Source organism: Liolophura sinensis, chromosome 4 (assembly GCF_032854445.1).
Source record: "Liolophura sinensis isolate JHLJ2023 chromosome 4, CUHK_Ljap_v2, whole genome shotgun sequence".
Classification (NCBI taxonomy): Eukaryota; Metazoa; Mollusca; class Polyplacophora; order Chitonida; family Chitonidae; genus Liolophura; species Liolophura sinensis.
In genome coordinates, this window is record NC_088298.1 from 17,146,534 (window position 1) to 17,174,282 (window position 27,749).

The window sequence follows — 27,749 nt, forward strand, 5'->3', positions numbered from 1 at the left end:
TAGATATGATGTATTTAAAGTTATGGGCACTTTAAAAACTCTCCATCCATTTTATGATTTAGGCAGCATTTCTATCTGTATTTTGTACAGTCTCTGTTTTATACTCATTCCATAAAGAATAAACACCTAAAAATGTACATACAACACAGAACAAAAGCAGTGAAACATAAAGGAAAAGGTGTCATTACCATGAGCTGACTGAAACTGTATCTAGTGTACCTTCACAGTTTAACTGTCAATAAAACTAGCTCTGTATGAAGTTAACTGTTAATCTGCAATTCCTATCATCAGTAGGAATTCATGGGATATGTTTGGCTGAGGGGGTTAGAACACAAGCATGGGACAGTGACCCACCCACCAATGCGATCATTGGGTGTCTAGTGCAGCTTATGCTGGCTTTCTCTCAGGCCATACGTGGGAAGGCCTTCCAGCAACCTGCAGATGGTTGTAGGTTTTTCCACAGACTCTGCCCGGTTTCCTCCCACCAAACACTGGCTGCCGTTAAAAAAAGTGAAATATTCTTGAGTACGGCGTAAAACACTAATCAAAGAAATAAACTGATGTATATATATATAAGTATACATTTTACAGACCGACTTGCAATTGTATACAGCCTAACAAATATATTCAGAATTTAGATTTATCCATCTGATATGATGACCAACAATATACTGTAAATATTGTCCATGATACAAAAAACCATGGCATGAAGATCGAGTCTTAGCCTTTGAATTAAAAGCATCAAAATGCTTTTAATTCTGTTCAAGAAAATTTAAAAAAAAAAATATTCATGAAGGTAGTTTCCAATACAGTTTCCAGTGGCAGTGTTTATAACTACTTTTTCCTTTAGCAGTGTTTCGCTTATTTAACAACTATAGGCTAATCACTGATCACACTCTCTTGTTTTGAATTTTTCTGTAAATTGCATTAGGGATATCCAAGGATTCATCCTGGACAATGACAATGTCAAACTTGGACTTGTACAGCTGAAGTGATTCCTCCACCTGTAAAAACAGAAAATAAATAACACATCTGTACCACATAAAAATACATACAGTATTACATTGACGAGTTAGTGAGTGAGTGAGTGCTTGGGGTTTAACGTCGTACTCAACAATTTTTCAATCATATGACGATGAAGGAATCCTTAGGGTGCATGTACGTGTAATGTGCCTCCTTGTCGCAGGACGGATTTCCACCGCTGTTTTATTTAGTGCTGCTTCACTGAGACGACTTACTGAAGGCAAGTAAGCCGCCCCGCCCGAGCCATTATACTGATATAGGTCAACCAGTCATTGCACTATCCCCTTCATACTGAACGCCAAGCGAGGAAGTTACAACTTCCTCTTTTAAAGTCTTAGGTGTGACTCAATCAAGGATTGATCCTGGATCTACCAGTCCCGAAGCGGACGCTCTACCAACTGTGCTATCCGGGCCGGTATATTACATTGATGAAGATTTTTCACGAGAAACTATGTGCCCCTAAAACCACTGAGAATCTCATTTGTGCAATGGCCCCTATACGATCACGTCTCCTGATAGATCAATGAATTTTCAATCGGTCAATCAATGTATTCTACACATGGCAAGTGTGTCCAACATGTTACCAAGAATGGTTATAAGAATTCAGACAGCACAGTCGTATTTCTCAAAGCAGTTGTTTCCAATATTATCCGGACATGACAAACCGATATGCACGTACATCCAGGTCTTGAGGATGTGTCTGCAAATCTCCTACCTTGAAAATGAGGAAACCTACTTTGACCACAGCTATAACCACAGCGTTACAGATTTAGGACACCCATTTTGACAATAGGCTAGCTACTAGCTGCCTTATATCTTATGACTTAGGAAACAGGTTTTGAGAAGGGGCTAGCCACAGCCTTATACCTTTTGATATAGGAAACCTATTTTGAAAAGATGCTAGCTACTAGCTCCCTTATATCTTATGACTTAGGAAACCGGTTTTGAGAATAGACTAGCCACAACCTTATACCTTATGATTTAGGAAACCTACTTCGACAATACGCTAGCTACTATCTCCCTTATATATTATGACTTAGGAAACCTGTTTTGAGGAATAGGATAGCCACAGCCTTATACCTTATGATTTAGGAAACCTACTTTGACAATACGCTAGCTACTAGCTCCCTTATATATTATGACTTAGGAAACCTGTTTTGAGGAATAGGCTAGCCACAGCCTTATACCATATGATTTAGGACAATTATTTTCACAATACGCTAGCTACTAGCTGCCTTATATCTTATGACTTAGGAAACAGGTTTTGAGGAATATGGCTAGCCACAGCCTTATACCTTATGATTTAGGAAACCTACTTTGACAATACGCTAGCTACTAGCTCCCTTATATATTATGACTTAGGAAACTGGTTTTGAGAAGAGGAAAGCCACAGCCTTATACCTTATGATTTAGGAAACCTACTTTGACAATACGCTAACTACTAGCTCCCTTATATCTTATGACTTAGGAAACAGGTTTTGAGGAATAGGCTAGCCACAGCCTTATACCTTATGATTTAGGAAACCTACTTCGACAATACGCTAGCTACTATCTCCCTTATATATTATGACTTAGGAAACCTGTTTTGAGGAATAGGATAGCCACAGCCTTATACCATATGATTTAGGAAACCTACTTTGACAATACGCTAGCTACTAGCTCCCTTATATATTATGACTTAGGAAACTGGTTTTGAGGAATAGGCTAGCCACAGCCTTATACCATATGATTTAGGACAATTATTTTCACAATACGCTAGCTACTAGCTGCCTTATATCTTATGACTTAGGAAACAGGTTTTGAGGAATATGGCTAGCCACAGCCTTATACCTTATGATTTAGGAAACCTACTTTGACAATACGCTAGCTACTAGCTCCCTTATATATTATGACTTAGGAAACTGGTTTTGAGAAGAGGATAGCCACAGCCTTATACCTTATGATTTAGGAAACCTACTTTGACAATACGCTAACTACTAGCTCCCTTATATCTTATGACTTAGGAAACAGGTTTTGAGGAATAGGCTAGCCACAGCCTTATACCTTATGATTTAGGAAACCTACTTCGACAATACGCTAGCTACTATCTCCCTTATATATTATGACTTAGGAAACCTGTTTTGAGGAATAGGATAGCCACAGCCTTATACCTTATGATTTAGGAAACCTACTTTGACAATACGCTAGCTACTAGCTCCCTTATATATTATGACTTAGGAAACTGGTTTTGAGGAATAGGCTAGCCACAGCCTTATACCATATGATTTAGGACAATTATTTTCACAATACGCTAGCTACTAGCTGCCTTATATCTTATGACTTAGGAAACAGGTTTTGAGGAATATGGCTAGCCACAGCCTTATACCTTATGATTTAGGAAACCTACTTTGACAATACGCTAGCTACTAGCTCCCTTATATATTATGACTTAGGAAACTGGTTTTGAGAAGAGGATAGCCACAGCCTTATACCTTATGATTTAGGAAACCTACTTCGACAATACGCTAACTACTAGCTCCCTTATATCTTATGACTTAGGAAACAGGTTTTGAGAAGAGGTTAGCCACAGCCTTATACCTTATGATTTAAAAAAAAAAAAAAGTATTTTCAACTTATTTTTATAATCTAGAGGATGAATGGTGAGTACTTTCTTTTGATGACATGGACACTTAAATCTTTAGAAATGAGTGAGCAAGATTTATGTTTCTTTCCTAACATAATACTTCTGAGTCAAAATTAGGAAAGACAGCATCTCGGTATTTGCCTTAATTGTTTGCATAGTCATGCAAAGTTCGTTTACCTTGTGATTTAGGAAGCCTATTTTGAGAATGTGCTTGGCATCAGTGGCGCCCTCAGCCATTCGCAGGTCGCCAATCGAATCCCCCAAGAGTATGACATTCTCGCGGTGACGCAGACGACTGAAGTAATCTGATTTGTGGATGGCTGACTCGTTCTTATTAAATGTGTGGATGAGGTCTCCTTTCCAGCCAATCAGTACGCCCTGGAAAATAATTAGGTTAAGCTTAGACTATATAGAATCATTTCAAATATCTATATTTAAGCCATCACAAATAAAAGGGAAAAAATTAATTTTAACTAGAAACAAGCAAACTCAAAGAATGCAATACTGCATATATCGAGCTGTTGATGGACTTGATTGGACAATACATAAAAGGAACCTTCATTTCAAATTTTAGACAATATTTGGAGCTGTTACTGACCAGAAACCAGTGAGAAGGACAAATTTGGAATTTATTGAGTGTGCAAAATTTACCCATGGATTGGGAGGGTTTTCTAACTTGATCTGAGTTTTCAGACAATAAAATATTTTTTGGTAAAATCAGACTGTCACAATATTTAGTGCTTTTGATATTGCAAGGCAAACTGCTCAAGAATGTCAGATGTACAGAGTAGCAAGGCAGACCAAAATTAACCCTAACATTCCATAGAGGTGTGGTGTAATTAAGATATGGATAATTGGCCATGAAAATTCAAGATGAATTCTTGAAATATGAATTCACAGGAAGATACGATTGATATCTATCTATTTATTTGTACTCAAGAATGCTCACTTGTATGAGATTAAGATTTTAATACTCAATATTCAAAGACACTTCAGTAGGGAGAAACTGCATACCACTGTGTTCATGTGTTTCACTTTACACAATGGCAGTGAGGTTAAAGAGTGGAACTAGAAACCATACACAACCTGGAGAAGTGAAACATCCTGTGCAAGGATGATTGACGTCTTACTCAGAACATTATGTTAACATTATTAATGTTCGATTTTATATTGTACTGAAAAAGACGTCATTTCTACAGTGTTCGACAACCTAAGTTGGCTACCTCACAAAGCTTTGACTTACAGCCGCTGCATTAAACACAAGAGGCAGATTTGATCTCGTACCTGTTATGCCTGATTGGCCATGAACATAGGTCCAGGGCATTCACAGTGAACCAGTTTCATATTAAACTGTCTAAGCCAGAGAGTGCCCGGCAGTACCGCAGATGGTTTAACTCACCTCTTCATCGAACTCCATGTAATTTGACACGATTTTCATATTGCTGTACAAATGGGCCTGCTGTCGGATAATTTCCTCGATCAGATCCCCAAGTCCTGCAGAAAATATCAACAGCGGCACTTCTTGTTTGTGGAGCTGTTCAAAAAACCAGTCACAGCCTTCCCTGAAAATACAGATGGAATAAACATGTCAAGCCCATGTACATAATGTGCGTTATTTGTTCATAAGTGTCAAACCTCAACTAAAACATGAAATGAGTTTTGCAAATGCCAGTGTTTCAATTACTAGAAAAAAAAGGGAAGTTATTGATGTCCTGCACTGCTTTTTGCATTGACTACATATACTTTATTTAAATTGTAATTTCAGGGTTCGAACATGTTAATGGTTTCAAATTTCCAGGTATTTCTTTATACAAAATTTAATAAAACAAATTTATCCAAGAGAAAGTGTACAACATGTACAGTTCCATATTGTAGAAGGTCTTGGTTGAATCGGTTCTGTAGCCTGGCCCTCAATAGATTAGCCCACAGTACACTTGGCAAGCCAGCTGTTCTCAGTTTCAGGGGTTTTCTTGGCTCAATCTCAAAAACACCTTTTTTCAGGTGCAGGAAAAGTTACTTTCAATTTCCAGGCTTTTCAATGTTTTCAAAGCCCTGTACAAACTTGGTAAGTTTATTAAAGATCTAATACTACATCTTGTTTAGCATCCAAGTTTATTAAAGATCTAATGCTACATCTTGTTTAGCATCCCACATCTCATTCTGCTATAATACACCTTATTCTGCATTGGACATATCATTCTGCTATAATACATCTTATTCTGCATTGGACATCTCATTCTGCTATAATACACCTTATTCTGCACAGGACATCTCATTCTGCTATAATACACCTTATTCTGCATTGGACATATCATTCTGCTATAATACATCTTATTCTGCATTGGACATCTCATTCTGCTATAATACACCTTATTCTGCACAGGACATCTCATTCTGTTATAATACACCTTATTCTGCATTGGGCATCTCACTCTGCTATAACACACCTTATTCTGCACAGGACATCTCACTCTGCTATAATACACCTTATTCTGCATTGGGCATCTCATTCTGCTATAATACACCTTATTCTGCATTGGACATCTCATTCTGCTATAATACACCTTATTCTGCATTGGACATCTCATTCTGCTATAATACACCTTATTCTGCACAGGACATCTCATTCTGCTATAATACACCTTATTCTGCATTGGGCATCTCATTCTGCTATAATACACCTTATTCTGCATTGGACATCTCATTCTGCTATAACACACCTTATTCTGCATTGGACATCTTATGCTGCTATAATACACCTTATTCTGCATTGGACATCTTATGCTGCTATAATACACCTTATTCTGAATTGGACATCTCATTCTGCTATAATACACCTTATTCTGCATTGGACATCTCATTCTGCTATAATACACCTTATTCTGCATTGGACATCTCATTCTGCTATAATACACCTTATTCTGCATTGGACATCTCATTCTGCTATAACACACCTTATTCTGCATTGGACATCTTATGCTGCTATAATACACCTTATTCTGCATTGGACATCTCATTCTGCTATAATACACCTTATTCTGCATTGGGCATCTCATTCTGCTATAATACACCTTATTCTGCATTGGACATCTCATTCTGCTATAACACACCTTATTCTGCATTGGACATCTTATGCTGCTATAATACACCTTATTCTGCACTGGACATCTCATTCTGCTATAATACACCTTATTCTGCATTGGGCATCTCATTCTGCTATAATACACCTTATTCTGCATTGGACATATCATTCTGCTATAATACACCTTATTCTGCACAGGACATCTCATTCTGTTATAATACACCTTATTCTGCATTGGACATCTCATTCTGCTATAATACACCTTATTCTGCATTGGACATCTCATTCTGCTATAATACACCTTATTCTGCACAGGACATCTCATTCTGCTATAATACACCTTATTCTGCATTGGGCATCTCATTCTGCTATAATACACCTTATTCTGCATTGGACATATCATTCTGCTATAATACACCTTATTCTGCACAGGACATCTCATTCTGCTATAATACACCTTATTCTGCACTGGACATCTCATTCTGCTATAATACACCTTATTCTGCATTGGGCATCTCATTCTGCTATAATACACCTTATTCTGCATTGGACATATCATTCTGCTATAATACACCTTATTCTGCACAGGACATCTCATTCTGTTATAATACACCTTATTCTGCATTGGACATCTCATTCTGCTATAATACACCTTATTCTGCATTGGACATCTCATTCTGCTATAATACACCTTATTCTGCACAGGACATCTCATTCTGCTATAATACACCTTATTCTGCATTGGACATCTCATTCTGCTATAATACACCTTATTCTGAATTGGACATCTCATTCTGCTATAATACACCTTATTCTGCATTGGACATCTCATTCTGCTATAATACACCTTATTCTGCACTGGACATCTTATGCTGCTATAATACACCTTATTCTGCACAGGACATCTCATTCTGTTATAATACACCTTATTCTGCATTGGACATATCATTCTGCTATAATACAGCTCATTCTGAATTGGACATCTCATTCTGCTATAATACAGCTCATTCTGAATTGGACATCTCATTCTGCTATAACACACCTTATTCTGCATTGGGCATCTCATTCTGCTATAATACATCTTATTCTGCATTGGACATCTCATTCTGCTATAATACAGCCCATTCTGAATTGGACATCTCATTCTGCAATAATACACCTTATTCTGCACTGGACATCTCATTCTGCTATAATACACCTTATTCTGCATTGGACATCTCATTCTGCTAAAATACACCTTATTCTGCATTGGACATCTCATTCTGCTATAATACACCTTATTCTGCACAGGACATCTCATTCTGTTATAATACACCTTATTCTGCATTGGACATCTCATTCTGCTATAATACACCTTATTCTGCATTGGACATCTCATTCTGCTATAACACACCTTATTCTGCACAGGACATCTCATTCTGTTATAATACACCTTATTCTGCATTGGACATATCATTCTGCTATAATACACCTTATTCTGCACTGGACATCTTATGCTGCTATAATACACCTTATTCTGCATTGGACATCTCATTCTGCTATAATACACCTTATTCTGCACAGGACATCTCATTCTGCTATAATACACCTTATTCTGCATTGGACATCTCATGCTGCTATAATACACCTTATTCTGCATTGGGCATCTCATTCTGCTAAAACACACCTTATTCTGCATTGGACATCTCATTCTGCTATAATACACCTTATTCTGCATTGGACATCTCATTCTGCTATAATACACCTTATTCTGCATTGGGCATCTCATGCTGCTATAATACACCTTATTCTGCACAGGACATCTCATTCTGTTATAATACACCTTATTCTGCATTGGACATATCATTCTGCTATAATACACCTTATTCTGCACTGGACATCTTATGCTGCTATAATACACCTTATTCTGCATTGGACATCTCATTCTGCTATAATACACCTTATTCTGCATTGGGCATCTCATTCTGCTAAAACACACCTTATTCTGCATTGGACATCTCATTCTGCTATAATACAGCTTATTCTGCATTGGACATCTCATTCTGCTATAATACACCTTATTCTGCATTGGACATCTCATTTAGAATTCAGCATATTTCTTAGCACCTAGCATTTAGGACTAGGATATTATTTAGCACCTAACATTTTGTTTGAATAATATTAATATATTATTACTAGTATTATCCGCTTTTTTGCATTTATATTCTTGAGTACAGCACAAAACACCAATCAAATAGATAAATAAATAAATACATATTTGGCAATGAACATCTGATTTTACACTATTTAGTATCTGAACCACAATTTTAGCATCTAACATCAGTATGTACAGGTGCAATTTAGCAAACACATCCAATTTCCATTTACAGTTATTTCTGTAAAAGCCTTTAATTGTAGCAGTAGCCTGACGAGCCTAATGGACGGAGGATCAAAATAGCTCTCCATTAAGCTGATGGGCAACATAAATCAACCAGAAAAGATATGTTTCATGCTCAAGGCATCCAGTGGCCATAGCCCTGCAAGTATTTGTACACATATCTATATAGCTGTAACCATGGTAAATGTAAAGATACATGTACATGTACAGTATATGCATGTACATGCACAGTATATACGTCTATATGCACAGTATATACGTCTATATGCACAGTATATTCATGTATATTGTACATGCTTACCGCTGGATCAATATACATTCACATGAATTAGTGGCTATAAAATTACATAAAAATACTGTAATTCTTCAACCTTTTCCAATGGCCGCAAGGTATTTATTCAAGCATATTCTGAAGGCATTATTCTGCGCAGACTGATAAAATTATACTTTTGGTGAAGCCCTCAAATTGGTCAAGCCAAGCTATGTGTTGTCTCCAAAATCATATTAAAAATGTGCATAAATTGCACTGAAAGTTGCTCTTTCATATGCAAATGGTTGAGGAATTTGGGTAATCAGCATTTTTTCAGGTATGTAATCATGTACCAGTCCAACCCAAATACAGCTTCGTAATTTTACATAAAAAAAACTACACAAACCATAAATAAAATATATCCACCAATTTAACTTAGATGTATACATTAAGTTAGTGTACAATCTGGATATGTATTTGATTTTTTAAAAATTTATTTATATGATTGATGTTTTATGCCGTACTCAAGAATATTTTCCTATACAACGGCAGCCAGCATTATGGTGGTAAGAAACCAGGCGGAACCCAGAGGAAACCCACACATGTATATTTTTTGACAAAGGTCATTTTGTCTGGTAAAAAATCAGAGGTCCATAAAAAGATGAGATATATTCTGCTGTGTAACTGATTCTAGCATGAATTTCATTGCTGCCAACATCTGCATTTCACTTGCTATGCAGATAAGCAACATGTAAATGTATGCGGTCTAGTACCAGTCATGTTTTGAAGTTTTATTAATTTTATTTGACTGTCATTTTACGCTGACTCATGAGCATTTCACACATACTGAAATAAATGTACATGCACTTTCATTTCCTTTGTAGAAATGCAAAATGCAATGATTAACTTGCCCCTTTTAGATTGGCCATGGTATGATCTGATTACTTGGAACTTTTGGCCACATGCAAGACTGTATCACTTTGCACATGATTGTCGTCAGATTCACAAGACACGAGTGAAAGTGGTAAAACTGTCACCAAACTGTGGCTGTCAGATTACCTTTTGCACCCATGGAGCAAGGTCATTGGTTATGGAAGGTCACTGAAATGGCTGTAAGCACCCTCAATCAAAATCACTCAAATGGCTGTAAGTGCCATCATGTAAGATCACTGAAATGGCTGTAAGTGCCATCATGCAATATCACTCAAATGGCTGTAAGTGCCATCATGCAAGATCACTCAAATGGCTGTAAGCGCCCTCAATCAAGATCACTCAAATGGCTGCAAGTGCAATCATGTAAGTTCACTGAAATGGCTGTAAGTACCATGATGCAAGATCACTGAAATGGCTGTGAGTGCCATCATGCAAGATCACTGAAATGGCTGTAAGTACCATCATGCAAAATCACTGAAATGGCTGTAAGTGAAATTACACAAGATCACTAAAATGGCTGTGGATTTAATGACTGGCGACCTATGATTTTCCTCACTTAGCTCACAGGCTTTCCCCATGCTCACTAAGGCACACTACATTGGCAATTACTGCTTGAGTATTTCATAACCAACCCAGTAGTAAAGAACAGAAAACACTTGAGAATGAATACCTCAATTTGGCTTTGGAATCTCGGACCATTTCTTCTAGCTTGTGTTTGGTAACATTGCTCTGTATCAACAACTCATGGCCCAAAGTCCACCTGAAAGTCAAAAACAGATAACATTCATACCCTTTGATGACACAGAATAAATTGTATAATACACCACTTGGACTATAAAGGTACTTATATTGCATTTCTGTATGAAAGTAAGCACACAACATATGTGTAAATTTACCACTTGGACCATATCAGCTGTGCACCCAAACTAACTCAACTGCATTAAAGCTACATGTAACAAGTACACTTCACAAAAATAGGTTAAGTTTAGTTTTTATGACATATTCACAGACTAAAAAGGTTCCATGCAGAGTGCATGATTCTGAATTGCATTTCATAAAACTTCTTCATGCTCAGAACTTTCATGGGGTGTCAGAAACTTTTTATCTACATAAGACCCTCAGAGTTTCAATGTTGTCTGGCTTTTCCTTATAGAAACAACATATATATTCTTCAGCATGGCATACATACGCATGTACATATAAATTAGTCCCCTACATCTTGGTCAAATAATTCAGAGAAAAGTCTAGGCTTCTAATTGGTCAATCTGCCTTGGATAAGTTACCACATCTGCTGAACGCAGGCTCCCATGTTGGATATTTTTTCTGTATACGTCTATGTATGGAGTCAGGGACGAACATGCCGGCCTATAGCAATGCTTGTCGACAATGTACGCGACTTTCCTTGCCTTAATTTTCAAAAGAATTCTAATGATTCAGCAGATAGTAACAACAACATGTGGAAAAACCAACTTCTTGTAACATTCTTTCGAGACAATGAAATTGCATATCCTTGTAAACTGAAACCTGAAGGACTACCTAGCAGTTCACATAAGGCTAGTATTTTTTCTCAACCAAATCAATGTTCCAAGACATGCCCTGTGCTCTTCTCATCACGTGATTCTTGCATGCGTGCGTGCGTGCTTGGGGTTTAACGTCGTACTAAACAATTTTTCAGTCAGATGATGACAAAGGAATCCTTAAGAGTGCATGTAATATGCCTCCTTGTTGCAGGATGAATTTTCACTGCTCTCTTATCTAGTGCTGGTTCACCGAGATGCCTTACTGAAGGCAAGAAAGCCGCCCTGCCTGAGACATTATACTGATACGGGTGACCCAGTCGTTGCACTATCCCCCTCATGCTGATGAAGTGAGGAAGTTACAACTTCCCCTTTTAAAGTCTTAGGTGTGACTTGACCCAGGATTGATCCTGAATCTACTGCTCCCGAAGCAGACTCTCTGCCAACTGTGCTATCGGTGCTACTAGGTGATTCTTGATGCTGGTATCGACTGCACAGTGGCAAGGCGCCCGTGAAAAAAAAAGAAATAAATAAACAACAGGTTGGGGTTGGCTGAAGTCTTGGTATTAATTCAAGAAGACTTGTCTGTAAGCTACTCAAGGTGATACACTCCTTATGCCAGCCTGTTGGGTGGGTATCGGCCTGATATTTCGTCTCAAAGATTAATATTTCCTCGCGTTTCATGAAAATAATAATCTTCTCAATGAAACATCAGGCTGTACACCCATTCAACACACTGATATAACTTATAGTACCTTTTTCTTTGAACTTACAAGTAAACATATACATTTACATGGATAGCTCTCATGCAGTTACAGTTGCAGGTATATGTGTTTTGTAACCATTAGTCATACATGTGGCACAACTCACAGTTTTGGGAATGTGGACCCAGAAACTTCAACATTAGCCTTTAATAAACTGAACTGTTATATTTTCTCACCATTCCACCATATATGGATATTTTTCTTCCACTGTCATATTTGGATCTGTTTCTATGGCAAAATACTTCTTTCTGTATTTTACAGCCTGGGAAATTAAATTCAATTCAAACAATTCATTAAAATTAATACAGTACTCACCATGATGGTAATGCCATTGACAATTTCATTCTTTCAGCAAAAAAATATAATTTTTCAATTTTTTCTTTTATTTGAGTGTTATTAAAATGTTAAACTCAAGATTTATTCACTTCTATCAGTTTATAGCTGGAAGAGACCACAGTGCATGCAGAAAACCATACATCCACCTTTGGCTAGTTACTCATGAACTCCCTGACATGTGACATATACATGTACTTCATGTAAGACCAAACCATTGAGTATTATACTAAATCATCCAATTATTTCCTTAATACTGTCTAGCAAATCAAAACATGTACTCATGAACTCTCTAAGGCCTGACATATACTTCGTATTAGTGGAAGGCAGGTGCTCTCCACTAACCTTCATGCAAGACCACACAAAAGAACACAACCACTTACTACTTTTTTTTTGATTGGTGTTTTATGCCGTACTCAAGAATATTTCACTTATACGACGGCGGCCAGCATTATGGTGGGTGGAAACCGGGCACAGCCCGGGGGAAACCCACGACCATCCGCAGGTTGTTGGCAGACCTTCCCACTTACGGCCCTTACTACTTAAATACGCTCTGGGAATTTGAAACCAAAGCATGTACTCACCTTTTCCCTAAAAAACTCTGGTAATAATGGACTTTCATCCAGGATGTCTGAAACGCACAGAAGAAAGAACATCAACAACATTTTATGTAGTCTATAGACATGTACTTACTGAAACTGATTGGTTGATTCACTAAAAGAATATTTCAGTTGTTCCACAATAGATAGTTTTACAGGCAGAGGAAACCGCTTGAGAACTCAAGAGTATTTCACACTTGGCTTTTTTGCACGTATATGTACAATACCATAAAAATGCAAAAGTGGTCAGAGGGGTGTCAATCCGTCATTGGCATCAAGCAAAGTAGTTAAATCAGTTTGTGCATTATCTACATGCAATGGTGTGATACTGGCTTTACATAAAATCAGAATACAAATCCACTGTTTTTCTTTTTTTTTTTTTTTTTTTGGGGGGGGGGGGAAGATGAGGGGTGGAAGGTGGGGTGTTAATGAATTTGACAGAAAATATTCCAATGGTCGTCTAATTACAAACAGCTAATTTTTGTCTTATTTCCACACTTGAGAATTTCTCACTTTTACAAAGGACAGCCAGGTTGAAGTGTCTGGAGAAAACCACCAGCCTTTGGCAACTTACTGGTGATCTCTCCCACAGGTAACATACATGTCATAACAAACTGTCTTCAGGTTGCAGCTAACTGCATGTAAAAGAGCACACAAGAAAACATGTGCTATCGACCACATCTTGCCACCTTGGCCTCTAGAGCAATGAAAACAGGACGATCATGAAAATTCTCTCTTGAAGAATGGAACCCAAGTCATATGTGACATTGTGACCCATAACTTGTGTGACTGAATTGTCAGCACCATAATCCCCTCGCTCAGAACCCACGTGGTACGTGACATTGTGACCCATACCTTGTGTGACTGAATTGTAAGCACCATAATCCCCTGGCTTGTGTCTTAAATATCAAACTATTGTACCTACTTATATCAAAATATACGTACCAACCAACAGTGAAGACAAAGCACTTCTGCTCACATAAATATAGGAACAGTGGATCAATACAGGCAAAGTACTTACTATGACACGTATCACAGCGAACTCCTTTGTGGATAAATTTGGACAGAGTCATATCGAAGTCTGCAATAACCTGGATGAGGGAATTTAGGAAGGATTTTAGTTTTGACAATTATACAAATAAAAAGTGTGCACCTTAATCACCAAAAGGAAGAAAACGACAACAAATTCAATTACAGCACACTGGTTCAAACCACAGTGGATGGGTTGGATGTTAGTACATGCAGATGTATACTGCACCTAGGCAGGGTGTCAGTATACTGCGCCTAGGCAGGGTGTCAGTATATTGCATCTAGGCAGGGTGTCAGTATATTGCATCTAGGCAGGGTGTCAGTATACTGTGTCTAGGCAGGGTGTCAGTATACTGAGTCTAGGCAGGGTGTCAGTATATTGCATCTAGGCAGGGTGTCAGTATACTGTGTCTAGGCAGGGTGTCATGTACATGTACATGTGTTAGTGAACATACTGTACATGTATATGTGGAAGTGAACATACTGTACATGTACATGTGGAAGTGAACATATTGTACATGTGGAAGTGAGCATACTGTACATGTACATGTGTTAGTGAACATACTGTACATGTACATGTGGAAGTGAACATACTGTACATGTACATGTGGAAGTGAACATATTGTACATGTGGAAGTGAGCATACTGTACATGTACATGTGGAAGTGAACATACTGTACATGTACATGTGGAAGTGAACACAGTGTACACGTGGAAGTGAACATATTGTAAATGTACATGTATGTGGAAGTGAACATACTGTACATGCGGAGCACATAAGAATGTATGTGCAGAAACTTGGGATCTTGATGGAAGTTCTCCATGGTAATTTCTTTAAAATCCTTATCTTTTTTGCTAGCCAGAGTGAAAAAAAAACAAGAATTCCCTGCTGACTAACCCTATTTTTGTGTAGTTTTGGCTTACCCTCAACAAAAAAATTGTAGGCCTGACCTTTATACTTGTATGTGTTCCAACTATATAAATAAGAAAAAGACTTGCATGTCAGCTACTGCAGATACTAGTACGTGTATATTATAGAAAACGTACATAAAAATACTTGTATACAGTACCACTGTGACCTTGAGCTACTTATAATATCTCTGCTCACGACCAGGTAGGTAATTTAACCCATTTCACCATGTACATGTACATACATGCATGTAAATGTCCACTTTTCCTTTCACTTTACCGTAGAAACGTCAGGTCATTTAACATTTTTTACTAGGATTGATCTAAATAACACAACTGGTGTGAATATTTATAAATAAAAACCGAACTAATCAGTTAATCATTAGATGTCCGTAAGTATTATTATGCAATCAGACAACTGCAATTTTTATACTAAGTCTAGGCAGGGTGTCAGTATACTGTGTCTAGGCAGTGTGTCAGTATACTGTGTCTAGGCAGGGTGTCAGTATACTGTGTCTAGGCAGGGTGTCAGTATATTCCATCTAGGCAGGGTGTCAGTATACTAAGTCTAGGCAGGGTGTCAGTATATTGTGTCTAGGCAGGGTGTCAGTATACTGTGTCTAAACAGGGTGTCAGTATACTGTGTCTAGGCAGGGTGTCAGTATAATGTGTCTAGGCAGGGTGTCAGTATACTGTGTCTAGGCAGGGTGTCAGTATACTGTGTCTAGGCAGGGTGTCAGTATACTGAGTCCAGGCAGGGTGTCAGTATAATGTGTCTAGGCAGGGTGTAAGTATACTGAGTCTAGGCAGGGTGTCAGTATACTGTGTCTAGGCAGGGTGTCAGTATACTGTGTCTAGGCAGGGTGTCAGTATACTAAGTCTAGGCAGGGTGTCAGTATAATGTGTCTAGGCGGGGTGTCAGTATACTGTGACTGGGTGGGGCTTCAGTATAATGTGACTGGATGGGGTGTCTGTACATTGGCTGGCTGCAATGTCAGCACACTACGGCGGGGTGGGGTGTCAGTATACTATGGCTGGGTGGGGTGTCAGTACACTATGGCTGGGTGGGGTGAGAGTACACTATGTGTGCACCGAGACAACACTGCTTTAGTACATGTAAACAAACCAATCTCTGAGACATCAGAGATTGTAACTTCTAACTTGTAACTTCAAATCTGAATCAGCTTACTTATTCTACTTTGAAGTTACAAGTTACAAATTGAACTTTTAACTTCTAATTAAAGATCTCCATTTCCCTGTATGTAGTAGACCAGTAAGAGTGTACCTGTAATCTATCAGGCCCTCCTTCCATCAACTCCTTCAGCATCTCTGTCACTTTTATTTCATCTCTGATATGAATATTGTTCTGCCGTAATTCATCTATCTGAAACACATACAGATATAAAAAATAAAACCAAAGTGCAACTTGATTTGCATATTCAGAAATTTGTAAACTTGCCGAGTATTTGTAGCCATAAGGCTTCTAACATACTGTACATGTGTTAGTGAACATAGTGTACATGTACATGTGGAAGTGAAAATACTGTACATGTATATGTGGAAGTGAACATATTGTACATGTACATGTGGAAGTGAACATACTGTACATGTACATGTGGAAGTGAACATACTGTACATGTACATGTGAAAATGAACATATTGTACATGTACTTGTGGAAGTGAACATACTGCACATGTACATGTGGAGGTGAACATACTGTACATGTACATGTGGAAGTGAACATACTGTACATGTACATGTGGAAGTGAACATATTGTACATGTACATGTGGAAGTGAACATATTGTACATGTACATGTGGAAGTGAACATACTGTACATGTACATGTGGAAGTGAACATACTGTACATGTACATGTGTTAGTGAACATACTGTACATGTACATTTGGAAGTGAACATACTGTACATGTACATGTGGAAGTGAACATATTGTACATGTGGAAGTGAGCATACTGTACATGTACATGTGGAAGTGAACATACTGTACATGTACATGTGGAAGTGAACACAGTGTACACGTGGAAGTGAACATATTGTAAATGTACATGTATGTGGAAGTGAACATACTGTACATGCGGAGCACATAAGAATGTATGTGCAGAAACTTGGGATCTTGATGGAAGTTCTCCATGGTAATTTCTTTAAAATCCTTATCTTTTTTGCTAGCCAGAGTGAAAAAAAAACAAGAATTCCCTGCTGACTAACCCTATTTTCGTGTAGTTTTGGCTTACCCTCAACAAAAAATTGTAGGCCTGACCTTTATACTTGTATGTGTTCCAACTATGTAAAATAAGAAAAAGACTTGCATGTCAGCTACTGCAGTACGTGTATATTATAGAAAACATACATAAAAATACTTGTATACAGTACCACTGTGACCTTGATCCACTTATAATATCTCTGCTCACGACCAGGTAGGTAATTTAACCCATTTCACCATGTACATGTACATACATGCATGTAAATGTCCACTTTTCCTTTCACTTTACCGTAGAAACGTCAGGTCATTTAACATTTTTTACTAGGATTGATCTAATAACACAACTGGTATGAATATTTATATATAAAAACTGAACTAATCAGTCAATCATTAGATGTCCGTAAGTATTATTATGCAATCAGACAACCGCAATTTTCTTAAAGAATCAAGGTGATTATTTGCTTGCACATATCAATTTATTTTTTTTTATTTATTTATTTTATTTGTGTTTTTGAATACGCCGTACTTAATATTCTCACTTACACAACAACGGCCAGTATTACGATGGCCGGCAACCTGGCGGGAAACCCATGGCTCTCCGCAAGTTGCTGGCAGACCCACATACATGTATGGCCATAAAGGCCAGCAAGAGTTGGACTGCAATGGTGAGAGGGTCATTGAGCCGTGATGGCACACTGACCACTCTCAGATCCCTGTGCATGTAATTATAAAGTAATTTTATTAAAATTTCATTTATTACATGACATGTCAATCCTGAAACTTGGATCAGTAGTTTTGTTTTGTAGCTCAATTTAAGAACTAGAGCTCAGGCATGTGTGTGAGGAGATAAGACATGCATAAGGTGAACACAAGTGATTGACAGGTGTGGTGATCACAGTGTAAACTGAATCACATGTTCAGTGTGGGCCAAACTCTAGTCAGGCAGGTGTGTAACACTAGTCAGGTTGACATCAGCAAAATTAAACTACTATAGTACCTGTACAATGTACCCAGCCCCAGCATCATGAAGCGCTCTCACAGACTTATTAAAGTGAGACTTTCTCATCCCTTTAAAATTGTTATTTCTAACGTAATAAAGACGCAAATATTTCTTGATAACGTAAATTCTGGTTAACATATGGTACACCAAATTTCAGCTAAAATAATGAAAAGGAATGTACGAAATTTAATGATTAAAAGATTGACTTAAGCCTAATGTGGTTCTTGATCCTGGGACCAGTACTCATGTATACTTGTGTATTTGATTTATTTATTGGATTGGTGTTTTATGTCGTACTCAGGAATACTTCCCTTATACGACAACGGCCAGCATTATGGTAGGTGGAGTTCGGGCGAAACCCATGACCATCCACAGGTTGCTGTCAGTCCTTCCCATGTACAGCCGGAGAGGAAACCAGCATGAGCTGGACTTGAACTCACGGCAGTTGTGTATGCATATGTATGCTTGGGTTTTTACCACATACTTATCAAATTTTCAGTTATATGACAACGAGGGGTCATTATCTCAAAATGAAGTGCCAGCGGCTAGCACTGTATTTAGAAATTAGGTGAATCACAGTTCAAGTACATGTACCTTTGCTAACCAGTGAAAAAAAGGAGATTTGGTAGCAAGGCTAAGAGCAAAGGAGCTTGCCTGTAGGAGACACAAGAATGCAAAACTTCAGCTCAGTGTATGAAGTACTTAAAAACATTTACCATTTAACATGAATGGATCCTAATGCACATCAGACTATATGTACCATGCTGTATACATTTGAATTCAGGAGTAGCACTCCTCGTGTAAAGGCGCCTACATGACCAAGTGAAGCTTGATTTGACTTGGATGTTTTACTGATAATATTTCGGTTATACAATGGTGGACTGATGTGCATGCAGAGTGTTGAAGATCTAATAATTCGTCTTCTTTCATTAGAACATGTACACAGTGGTGGGTTGAAAACAACTCTCAGGATTCCTGCATGCGACACTGTTAACATGCATGTGTTGTTCATCTGTGTATAAAAGGTTAAAATAATGGGAGGCGCTGCAACATTGGGAACTGTGTCCAGGCTTGTACATGTCCACAAAAACTCAATTACCAACAGATAATAGCTAGCAGCCAGTTTAAGACTCTCAGCCAAAAAGAAGCATGTACCTGCACAGGTGTCAATACAGGTGAGACAAAAGTAACCAAAGACATGCACTATGTACCCAACATAACGTTACACACCTACATGTACATCGTGTGCAGTGACTTGGTCAGTCTAAGAAAAAAACATTTGTATTTGTATAGTTAAAAAGTTAAATAAACAGCTGACATGACCTTGTACAGGTATGTTTGTTTATAAAGCAGGTAACATGTGTAAGAACAGAACATGCACTTGAAGACATGTCCCGGCCATTTGCACTAAATTATCTGTACACATGACAAATACAATACATGTTCATATGTATGTACAGGTACATGTGTGTACAGGTACATTTGTGTACAGGCATATGTGTGTACAGGTACATGTATGTACAAGTACACGTGTGTACAGGTACATGTATATACAGGTACATCTATGTACAGGTACATGTGTATACAGTTATATGTATGTACAAGTATACGTGTGTACAGGTACAGGTATATGCATGCACAGGTGTATATATGTACAGTTACACATGTGTAAAGGTATATGTATGCACAGGTACACGTGTGTAAAGGTACACGTGTGTGCAGGTACACGTATGCACAGGTACACGTGTGTGGGCAAGTGTGTGGGCTTGTACATCTATGTACAGGTACATGTGTGTAAAGGTACATGTATGTACAGGTACACATGTGTACAGGTACATCTATGTACAGGTACACATGTGTACAGGTATATCCTACTTGAATTTCTTCAACCTTCTTTCAAGTTTAAAGGATATATGAAAAGTTTTGGTTTTATTTCTTAATGTGCAGATTATAATGTGTAATAACACATAACAGTACAAACAAATTTTTCAACTTTCACTTTGGCGAGTAAAAATGGCTTCAAAGAACAGTTTTCTTAAGACCTCAATTTGGAAAATAAGTAGCTTGCAGCAGTAACCTCAAAGATGATTCCTGTTTAAAAAGAATTGTGCAGGGGACAGACCGAATGGGTCTGGACAAATTGGGGCGGGGTGTGTGCGTGAACTGACCAAAATGGGGTGGGTGTAGGGGCGCGGAGGGGGTGCTAAGCTGGCCTGAAGATGCCAAGCAGTATCTATGTACATGTCACCTTGCCCACACTGTAGTGACACGGTTCACCGGGCCCAGGGCACTTTGGAGGTGTTCCCTGAGTTCCGAGCAAGATCAAGGAAAATGTAATTTCAGAAAAAATCTGACCTTTGAAGGGAAATATGCATAAAATAGAGGGGTAATTAACAGGTATAAAAATACCCCATAAAACGAAATTTTTTTCACAAATATTCCGGTGCATAATTTTCTTCATTTGGTATACAAACGTAATCTTTGTTTAATAGTTCCTTTGTATGTATAGTTTCAGAGCAACCTTGAAGGCAATTTATCCACTTGAAAAAAAATACACTGCAGATTTTTCTGTATCCAATCAAATTCTTATCTATTATTTTAGAATACCCGAAACTTGACCCGAAATATTCGACTGAAATGTTAGCCACCGTGACTAACACAAAACTGTCACCAGATGTGTACTTCAGGATTACTTGCTGGAGAAAATGTTAGGTCTGGAAGGTAGACAATGAACATCAGAGCCTGCAGATGATGACACCACGCTAAAGAACACAGAAGTTACAATGGCGAGTTTGTAACAACACAACCACGACATAAAATAGTTTAATCAAACATGTTTTTCTGACAGAAATTTTTCATTTAAGCCGGGTTCTCTGCACACTGTTAAGATAACCATGCTAGACACATGGTCTCCATGGTGCTCCAGGTCAGTCAATGTCCTGCTGAGCAGAAAGCAGATGTAATTTCAGATTAAATTCTCCCCAGGAAGGAAATGAGCAAGTCTATTGATACTGGCGGGAGGATTACTCGACTGGTCGATGTTTTTGTGCCATTACAGTAGCCTAAATCATTACCATGTACCTGTAGTCTTTAATATATCATTTTAACCCTGCAAATAGTTTAGGTACATTGCACACGTACGAGTCTGATGTTCTCCACAAAGCAATTACTTCAGCTATTCTTCTAGGTAAATACTGAATATTTGATGTCATTCATGAATATGTAGCTGAATATTTGATTTCATTCATGAATATGTAGATGGTTTTTTTTTTTGGCCAAAAATCTGTGGTGTAGCCTCTTTTTAATATTTTCATCCTGGCAATACATGTAAGTTATCATGTAGGTTAAAATCAGTGCTCTGACAAAAATCACACTTTTGACAGAGAAATGCCAAACAAAAACAGGGTATCAAGTACTCGAGAGGACCAGGGGCTTGTTTCACAAAGATTACACAGCTCTGCGTGCACGTACATGTAGTTACCATGGCAACATAATACCCACAGTACTTGTTGCCATGGAAGTTGGGTGCTTGCAGCACTGCGCACGCTTTGTTAAACAGGCACCTCACCCGCTTTCACCAAATTTTGCAAAACTGATATCTCTACCCTCTTTCTTGACAACCTCATATTTCTGGATCAGATATTCATGAATGTTGGAATAAAACAGCAAGAATTATGAAAAATTTATACAGGTAAGTAAATGTATTTGTGAAGCCTCTTTGTGAAAATGCATTGTAATTGGCCCAGGCTCAGATAAATGCCCCTTTGAAGATATAAATATTCTTTATTAAAATGGAAGTATGCAATGACAGTGCATGAATATTCATAGCGGGAATGCAAAGACAGTGCATGAATATTCATAGCCAGACTAAGTATATACACGCACAACCAGCAAGGTTTTTGTGAAATCCTGTATAAATACAGGCACATGTATCTGATCGGATTAAAATGGGCTCTGAGAATTAGCGCTCTTTTAGAGGTTGAAAGGGGTTTTATAAGAACAGTCAATGTAGATGTATTTCAACTCATGTATGCACTCAGAAATCAATGCAAATTAATTTTAGAGAAATTTAAATACAACTACTGCATCTTTCAAATGACCTAAAATTTCATTCATTTGACCATTAATAAGCCATTCTGCCTCAGTTTATTAAGAGTTCTACTGATCTTATCAATAGAAAGGTGTTTTGAAGTTTGTTTGGAGACAAGAATGATGTCTTACTGGGAAAAAAAATGTCAGTTTCAGCACCAGAAATACATGCACATGTGATTTATTTATTTATTTATCTGATTGGTGTTTTACGCCGTACTCAAGAATATTTCACTTATACGACAGCAGCCAGCATTATGGTGGGTGGAAACCGGGCACAGCCCGGGGGAAACCCATGACCTTTCGCAGGTTGCTGCCAGGCCTTCCCACGTACATCAAGAGAGGAAGCCAGTATGAGTTGGACTTGAACTCACAGCGACCGCATTGGTGAGAGACTGCTGGGTCATCACGCTGCTCTAGCGTGCTAACCAACTGAGCCACGGAGGCCCCCACATGTGATATAATTTAAACATATACATGTATTTGCCTCTAAAAACATGACATTTTCATGTTTATTGGTCAAACACAGTATTGTCCCGAATTTTTTTTTTTGTTTAATTTATTCATTCCATAGTTAATGTACACATAAGTGTGAAAGAAATTGAGACTTACCAAATCCATGGCACCTGAGTGTGTTAGCTTAACCAGGTTTGTCTTTCCTGTAAATTTCTATTAGCTCAGAAGATTGGGGGAATGTGTCTCACCCGGGTCGATAACAATCTGGAACATATACAGTATACATAAATCAACTTTGCACATTTTAAGTATAAGAACACATACATGCAAACACACATGCAATAGTGTCAGGTAATTGGTCTAAAGTCAGTTTCCACTAAGTATAGTTTTACACACTCCTCTGGTCCTACATGATAAAAGATTTTCAGTCCTCACGTACCCTACCGTGCCTACATGTACAGGTACACCTACCAGATTTCTAGTCCTCTCACACCCTACTGTGCATACATGTACAGGTACACCTACCAGATTTTTAGTCCTCTTGCACCCTACTGTGCATACATGTACAGGTACACCTACCAGATTTTTAGTCCTCTTGCACCCTACCGTGCATACATGTACAGGTACACCTACCAGATTTTTGGTCCTCACCACCCTACTGTGCCTACATGTAACTTGTACATGTAGGTATGAAACTGCATGTAGACATGTTCCTGTATGTACATGTACATGTATGAGTGTACATGTCAGTGTGCAGGTTTGTAGCTGTCCATCCTGTACAAGCACAGGTATACAGTATCTATACCTGCAGGCATTTCAACTTAAAAACACTACATTGGTGACAGATGTTTTTCCTTTTTTTTTTGGAAAAATTTTTGATTTCATGCAAAATAGTGAAAATTAGTGTTTAAAGGACACATAAATTTACATGTTACTCTGCATGCAATCGTACACATACACGCAAACAGTGATTTAGAGGACATTTTACGTCACACTGTGACATTCACTTAAGTACTGCTCTAAAGTTGTTGTCTCCAGTACAGGAGCGTTTACACCATGCATGTCAGCCTAACATCACTAATGCCATGAACAGTTTTTACTGCGTGACGTCACCAGTCAAAAACACGCCGACTACAGGAGCGCACAGGTAAAAATTCTGTACCTGTATTCTTCTTTTGGGGCGACCTGGGTTATAATAAATCGAGGGAAAGATCTTACAGGCTATACAGTTAATACTTAAATGTACGGTATATGTGAGTGTCCTTTTTAGAGCTTTTAGAAATCGTGACAACGTTCTCTTTTAAATGAGTCACTACTTCTGACACAGTCTACAAAATACTCTTTATGATATTTCGTAATGTTGGACATGATCCATTTTATTCTTTGTATGTACAAGTTTTAATTCAACAGTAAACCTCAATGCACATAGGAGCTCCAGACCAAACTCTCTCATCTCAACCAGACTGTTCCGTAGGGTTGTACTGTACATGTAATTGCTTGTGTACATGTACATGGGTACGAAATAAAGATAGGACTGAACTGGATTAGTTCAATAATAAAATGGTATTGTCATCAGCGACCTGAACACTGAATGGAGGGCATTAAGTCGGTCCTGCATTACCATAAAGTTCTTTGTCACCTGACAGAAAATAGGCATAAAATATATCTACATGGATGCTATTACAACACAAAACACGTCCTAAAAATGAAATCTTCTCTTTTTCATTTTATAGGCATAACTTTTTCATTATTCTTAAATAAAATATAATCTTCATTTTTCGCAAGGTACATGTACTTTTCATATATCCTTTAATGTTCATGTACGTCAAATATTCATGTATAACAAAAGATTTTATTCATGTTCTATCCTACACCCACTTCCTTCATCAGTACAGCCAATCCCTACGTATACAATATACAATATAAACCTCATGGTGAGAAATCACTACATACAATGAAACTATTATAATGTAAGGCTACTAAAAGAGTATGCCCAGGAAATATTATGAAAATACAAGTATGTTCCTCCCTACTTCTTTCACAGTGGGCTCAACATGAAAACCATGTACTGAGCAACCTATATCACATGTACTTGTTCACATCCACATCATGATGTGTTATTTTGTTCTTCCTGCTTCACCATAAAGTGTACATATATGTACTTCTTTTTATGTGTGCAGTAAAGCCTTGTAGATGATCACTGTACACATATACAGAACTCAAATTTGATAACTGAAGGACTGACCAGTGCAAATCAAATTCAGGGGTCAAAAAAGTTCAGTCATTTATCCATTTTTTTAAAAGCTCAAAATAAAACTGAAGACAACAAATGGATTCCAGGTCATCACAAAGATGACTTCATCAACTTAAAAAAGTGGCACTTCACCATCACAGAAAGAAAGGTTAACTTTGGCCTTACCACAGTTTCAAATTTATGAGGGCTTGGATGTTATCCTGGGCACATGCTGTTGCTGTTGAACGAAGGTAGTTTTGCCCAGTCATTAAAGACTGGTGATACAGTAAGACCAGAATTTGAAATCAGGCCGTCCAACTTTTCCCTATCTCCTCAATGTTAATTTCTGTCATAATAGGGCCTCTCAAAGACACTGAGACACGCAGCTGGCTAAATACCTATGGTGCCATGTGCAAACTATGTCATATGTCATATTATACAAGATTAGCCTCCATTCCAACTGAAACCAGCCACACTGGGATATTGCTCTGAATTGGACAGGATCTGCCCAATGTTTGCAGCTTTCACTCTAAAGCGCCCCATCCATCAACACATACATTTAAAACAGGACAGCTGCAGTACTGTCTAAGGGCAACTGCACGCTGCTTAAAACAAAGATGGACGACAGTTTCTACTGCTTCTTTAATTTAGTATTAATTAACATTGTTCCTCACAAAAAAACTGGGCAGTCTGCAGCAGCCTTCTAAAAAGACTTATACCCATCCCCATAGGGCTACAGCCACCCATCATGCCTATGAATTAAATATTAATACACACTTTGTCATGAAACCCTTGTCATATAATGTCATTACAGACCTCTAAGGGTGGCTTATATATACTGAAACGCAGGGACTACTGGCCACCCTTAGCCCCAGAGTTATATGGACCCGATTCTGGTATAATGCTTACAAAGAGCTACCCTCTCATTTAATTCTGATGTATTCGCCTTGAATATATTCGTCCTGAAATACACATATACATGTAGCTTGGCAATGCTGAAAGCCAAAATATTTACGCACATTTTGCCATTCTCCTGTAAATCTAAGCCGAAGTCAAAAATGGTCTAGTATTTAGCCGGTCGACACGCGCTGCCATGTTTTCAAAATCAACCAGGCAAGCATGCGCGTCAAGCAACAACCCGATTTATTAGGTCACGATGTCAACAAGGGATGAGAGTGTAAGTCTCAACTGTGAATTATCTTGAATATACCGGCCTTGAAAGCTACAGAATGTGGCAAAATCGGCAGAGGAACAGAGAATGTCTTGGTGAATATAATTCATTGGGGTTTTGTGATTGAAAGATCACAGCCGAGATCCTTGGCTAGGTCCCTGGGGATCAGGTCAAAATGTCCTCTAGGAAGAAAGCCCTCTACCTAAAAATATCAAGTCCACAACAGATCGCCGTATTCATTTCTCTATACAACAACAATCATATTTAAATGCAATCAGTTTACAAAGTCCAGAAATAATTTAAAAATCTGTATTTTACAATAGCAACATTTACAGGGTTTTCATTTAGAATTGGAGAAAGAGGACAGAGTTCAAAAGTAGGCCACTGAATTGAAAGTAATGATGCCATAATTTCTATTGATTTAAATAGTAAGAATATTCAAAGTAGGCGACTACGGGGATGGCAGTAGACAGCTGTCTGCAGCCTGCTACTTGCCCCCTTTGAACACCCTGCATTTATGGGCCATATATATATATAAAACAGATATAGAATCCATACAGAAAGATCACAGGCATTCACAGAAGCCCATGCCTCCAGATTAAACATGCATTATATATATAGGGCGTTTAGGTAGATGGCAATCTGGCGGGAGGGCGTTCTGACCGCAATTCCGTCCCTGTATTCCTACAAATACATGAGCAGACTAAAATAAAGCCATTTCCTCTAGGATTCAAAATTTAAAGATTTGCACTAACGGAATGAAAGGAAACAAAATGTAGAATCTACATGTGGGCTTATTCTATTCCAGCTGTAACAGTTATCGATTTGTTCTGTTCAACCGACTACGTCCAACGGTGGCAAACCATATTCAACTATCACTGGCAGACACCCATTTATTGGATGACTACTCATATGTATGACCGTAAAGCCGCATAAAAATACTTAGCAAAATATGTGTACATCAAGAAACTCCGGCTCGCATCGCGTAAACTATACTTACATGCACTCGAGGACGGCAACAGCGGTCTTGTCATTTGACATTCATGGTCTGTGTTTATAAACGGAAATAGAACCTTGAAAGGTCAAAGTTCATAGCGCATTAATTTGTGGAATCTTTTACATTGTGATTTACACAACTGAA

At 38.0% G+C, this 27,749-nt stretch overlaps 1 protein-coding gene across 2 annotated transcripts; it reads right to left on the bottom strand.

The window, feature by feature from the left end:
• LOC135464764 (cytosolic 5'-nucleotidase 3-like) lies at window positions 1-27,663 on the bottom strand. 2 transcript variants are annotated; one of them, XM_064742307.1, is made up of 10 exons: window positions 27,609-27,663; window positions 23,361-23,468; window positions 16,725-16,823; window positions 14,523-14,592; window positions 13,487-13,533; window positions 12,746-12,831; window positions 10,959-11,048; window positions 5,046-5,208; window positions 3,824-4,024; window positions 1-1,004 (listed from the first exon to the last, which is right to left on the bottom strand). In XM_064742307.1, exons 2-10 carry the CDS (start codon window positions 23,367-23,369, stop codon window positions 891-893), a joined length of 879 nt encoding a protein of 292 aa, XP_064598377.1. In that variant the 5' UTR covers window positions 23,370-23,468; window positions 27,609-27,663; the 3' UTR covers window positions 1-890. The 2 variants fall into 2 exon arrangements, with proteins under 2 accessions (XP_064598377.1, XP_064598378.1); XM_064742308.1 differs by lacking the exon at window positions 27,609-27,663 and adding an exon at window positions 25,624-25,739.
• Between the last annotated feature and the right edge of the window lie 86 nt (window positions 27,664-27,749).

Bases quoted from the DNA above. Each gene is read 5' to 3' on its own strand.
- LOC135464764 (XM_064742307.1), bottom strand. The intron at 12,832-13,486 runs GTGAGTACATGC...TTAATTTCCCAG, and splicing joins CAGAGTTTTTTAGGGAAAAG to GCTGTAAAATACAGAAAGAA. The intron at 1,005-3,823 runs GTAAACGAACTT...CTGTTTTTACAG, and splicing joins TAGGCTTCCTAAATCACAAG to GTGGAGGAATCACTTCAGCT.